Source organism: Mizuhopecten yessoensis, unplaced genomic scaffold (assembly GCF_002113885.1).
Source record: "Mizuhopecten yessoensis strain PY_sf001 unplaced genomic scaffold, ASM211388v2 scaffold714423, whole genome shotgun sequence".
NCBI lineage: Eukaryota > Metazoa > Mollusca > Bivalvia > Pectinida > Pectinidae > Mizuhopecten > Mizuhopecten yessoensis.
Window position 1 is genome coordinate 1 of NW_018479113.1, and position 3825 is coordinate 3825.

The 3825-nt window shown below is 36.8% G+C and overlaps 1 protein-coding gene across 1 annotated transcript; it reads right to left on the reverse strand.

The window, feature by feature from the left end:
- Positions 1-1988: 1988 nt before the first annotated feature.
- LOC110440976 (glutamate receptor 2-like) lies at positions 1989-3606 on the reverse strand. The gene is made up of 2 exons (XM_021484084.1): positions 3365-3606; positions 1989-2378 (listed from the first exon to the last, which is right to left on the reverse strand). Exons 1-2 carry the CDS (start codon positions 3574-3576, stop codon positions 2075-2077), a joined length of 516 nt encoding a protein of 171 aa, XP_021339759.1. The 5' UTR covers positions 3577-3606; the 3' UTR covers positions 1989-2074.
- Positions 3607-3825: the final 219 nt, after the last annotated feature.

Here is a 3825-nt window from a genome sequence, read left to right on the forward strand (position 1 = left end):
GGTCAGTCTACATACACAACCTGATAGGTACAGAGTCATAGAGAGGTAATGGCCAGTCTACATACCCAACCTGATAGAGTCATAGAGAAGTAAGTATTTGTATGGAGTGACTAAGGGAATACGTTGAAATTTAAATGATATTATGATTACACGAGGCGAATTCCATTGCGACCATAGTTATATATTGTGGTACTTGTATCAAGTAGACGCAGTGATAACAAGCTGTACAATGCGTAAAGTTGCACGCTACATATGCTCATAAAGCCTCAATGATATCCGTACTGAACACTATTGATCCAAACCTGAATAACTGCTGGATCATGTTTAATCAATGAAATTTTTAATTACAACAAATGTGACCTTTTTTACGGTAAGAAAAAAAATAATGCCTGGGCGACTCAAAAATCTCCTTCGATGTTTTTATCAAAGCGTTTTGTACTGTAATTTATGTTTGACATGACGCTGCATTTATCTGACATCATATGTTAGGAATTATTGACGTGCTTTCTGAAAACAAAAGTTAATTCCTACATCAAAACACAATCTAGTAAATAAAATGTCGATTATTGCTTTCTTGGGAGAAGCTTGCTGGCATGCAATGTTAGTTTTGAGATTGGATACTTACATAAAAGAGGCACCGAACCTTGTTCTCAATAGGACTATAGCGATACAATGGCTACTCCAAGCCACACATCAAACAAAACAGGGAGATAAAGCGTTTGATAAAAAAAAATGTAATTATTGCAGGTAATGCTCCACTGATGCGATTTGATGGGGTTTTTTAAAACAAGAAAGTGATATCATAAATACCCTTGATCTCTTTTTCTTTTAAATTGACTTACTAATTATGCTGTTGATGAAACAAAACGTTTATGCTGAAATTGCCCTAGAGTCAACCGGAAAATTAGATACTGTTTGAAAAGAAATTAGTTGGTTTTGTAGTTATTAGGGCTACACATGATACTACGATGAAGGTGTACTTTAACACTTGAACATTTAACGTTGGAGATCAAGAACGGAGAAAAACAAAATCGGGGTCACTTCATGTTACTGAAATACTGACGTCATCACACGTGATTTAAAGCATTCGAGAAACAACAAAAGAACTTTTGACAGGTTTATATCTCAACAAAATAGCATCGCCAGCTAACGACCATGAGACGTCAAGCTCATATCTATTCAAACACCATAATACACCAGTGAAATATAGAAAATATAAGAAAAGGTTGTGTAGATCGATACAACTGTATGAAGACAAAATAAACAAGTTATCAGACGTGTTGCATCAGTTGTTAGTTTGTGCTTTACGTCCTATTAACAACGATAGCCATTTAAGGACTAGCCAGGTTCTGGTGGGGGGAGAAAGCCGGAGTATTCGGAGAAAACCGCCGACCTGCTGAGAGTACCTGGCACCTGGCTCACGAAGGCCCCCAACCCGCGACCCAGTGGTACAGGTAGTGATCGTATACGGTCAGACGCCTTAACCACTAAAACACCCGGCAATTCAAGACAAATATAGACATTTTGAACAATTTAAAAAACTAAAATGAATATGTCTTGAAAGCATACAAAAATATAAGCGTGTACTACTGTTCACAATAAGAGAAACACGAAGAGGACTGTATTAAGAATACAATTCCTCAGTTGGTAAAAATAAAATACTAAGTTTGTTTTGAACAAAACAGTAATGGAAAGCTTATTTTTTGAGGTTTCGAAAACGTCTGTTTCCTTTGTCATCCAAACTACTATTAGTGTTTAAAAACAATTCTATCATAAATAAAGAGGACACGTTCATGCTTAAATCTCCAAAGTGTGCATTTTATCTTTTGCATATAGTAACTATTTTGCTAAGGATTTTGGACAGTGCAAGAAAATCCGGATTACATGTTCGTCACTTTTTAAGTGATGTTTTAATGCAGGGCACATCGTCATCAGTTCAGCTTTCAAATGAAGACAACATAGATAGTATTTCTTTATTTATAATTTATTGATTTATTGAATACACAAACACCGTTTAGATAACGACAGTGAACACACGTCTGTGGAACACGTGAACTGACACCCGCTGGAGTGGTCAGTCGAATTCGAAGCCGTTGTTGATTGTTCCATTTCCGCGACCATTAGTTATCTGACCGCTCTCAACTTTTGACACCTTTTTCTGTTTCACGTACGCCCGCCTCTTAAGGCATATCTCAAATAAGAGGCAAACGAATGACAAAGCTGCGATACAAACATAGACAAGGAAAGGTCCGGCTAGACTGTCGATACCCAACGCTGTAGCAGAACTGGTGCGGCCGGAGACAGAGCACTGGTCTGAACGCGGCCACCACTTCTGTCTCCATTTCTCTATCAGTCCTGCCTCCTGCATACGCATGATACTGCAAGTAAACACATTGCGATCTACAGATGGGTTCCGACTTATATGTTTGCAATATTTTACTATATGAATGAATATAAAGATTTCTTTTTCCACTATCGGATAAGTTTTGAACCTTCTTATAAAATAAAATTCGAGATATATCAGTAGAAATTATTTTAAATCGTTCCACTAAACGGAGATTAGAAAAGCAATCAATAATAATAAAGACATTAAAACCATGCTGTTACGCTCATGCTCATCACTGGATTCAATCTTCGATGATATAATGTAATGCACTTCCGCGTATCAACTGTTTTCATTACACATATATTTCCTAAAGCATTTTGTATACTTTTATATGTCCGATTGACATTTATATATCATTGGAATTAGTAAGTCATGGTTTTGTTATAACTCTTCCCTACAACCTTTGTGTATAACTAATTAATGCATGGTTTAGCGAACAGGAAGAAAATCACTTTTATTCTAACAAGTGAGCTTGTACATAAACTGACATCACACTATGTCATTATCATAGGTGCTCTATTAACACAACAGCAGGAACACACCTTTATCACGAAAATTGATTGGATGCAATATTGACCAATACTCGTTTGTAGAAACCCTTTCGTGTAACAGCTAGTGTAGGATTCGATGACAACTACAACATGCTTCATGCAGAATATTTAACTTCGAAAATTAATCAGTAATTGAACGAAATGCATCAAAAGGTTTACGCCAGAAAGTCATCAAGTAAATGTCGCGAGCTGATTGATTCATTTCAACGAATACGGCATTAAATCATTATTCTCGTGTTAGAATGATCTTAAGTACCATTCTACAACTACATGTTGTCCCAACTCATCTTACGGAAAAACCTGCCATTATACGTTCTATTCAGCTTCCTGAATTATTCAACAGCGTTTGACTGAAACTGCCTGGCATATTTCTGCTGTGGACAGCTAGGGAAGTATACACACGAGAGACATTAGTGAAGGGAATTACTTGTAGTTGAAGCTGTCCAGGTATGGAGCATTTTCCGGCACCACGAATCCATAGCCAGCTGTGTTGAAAATTTCGTCCGCTAGTGCGTAGGTTTTACAATCACTTAAGACGTGGTATTCCAACTGTGACCGGTCAGTCATGTAGGCAGTGTCTGTTTTTCGGACAATGTCCAGTGCATCGTTTGTACTTTTGACCACAGGCATGTCCCCCATCCTGTTCCATATTGTCTTGTAGATACCAGAATCTGCAGTCTGTGGATGTTGAATGAATACTAATTTACTATATACGTCAAACAAATACAGCATACTTTTTAAAACGATGTTGGTATTCACAATATTTAATCTGTTTACATTTTAGATTTTCTTCATTGTTTAACACCACACCAAACATGTGTCCCGTTTTGATACGTAAACGGTCATTTAAAAATTTCTAAAAATATCATGTTCATATATCGGCAGAGT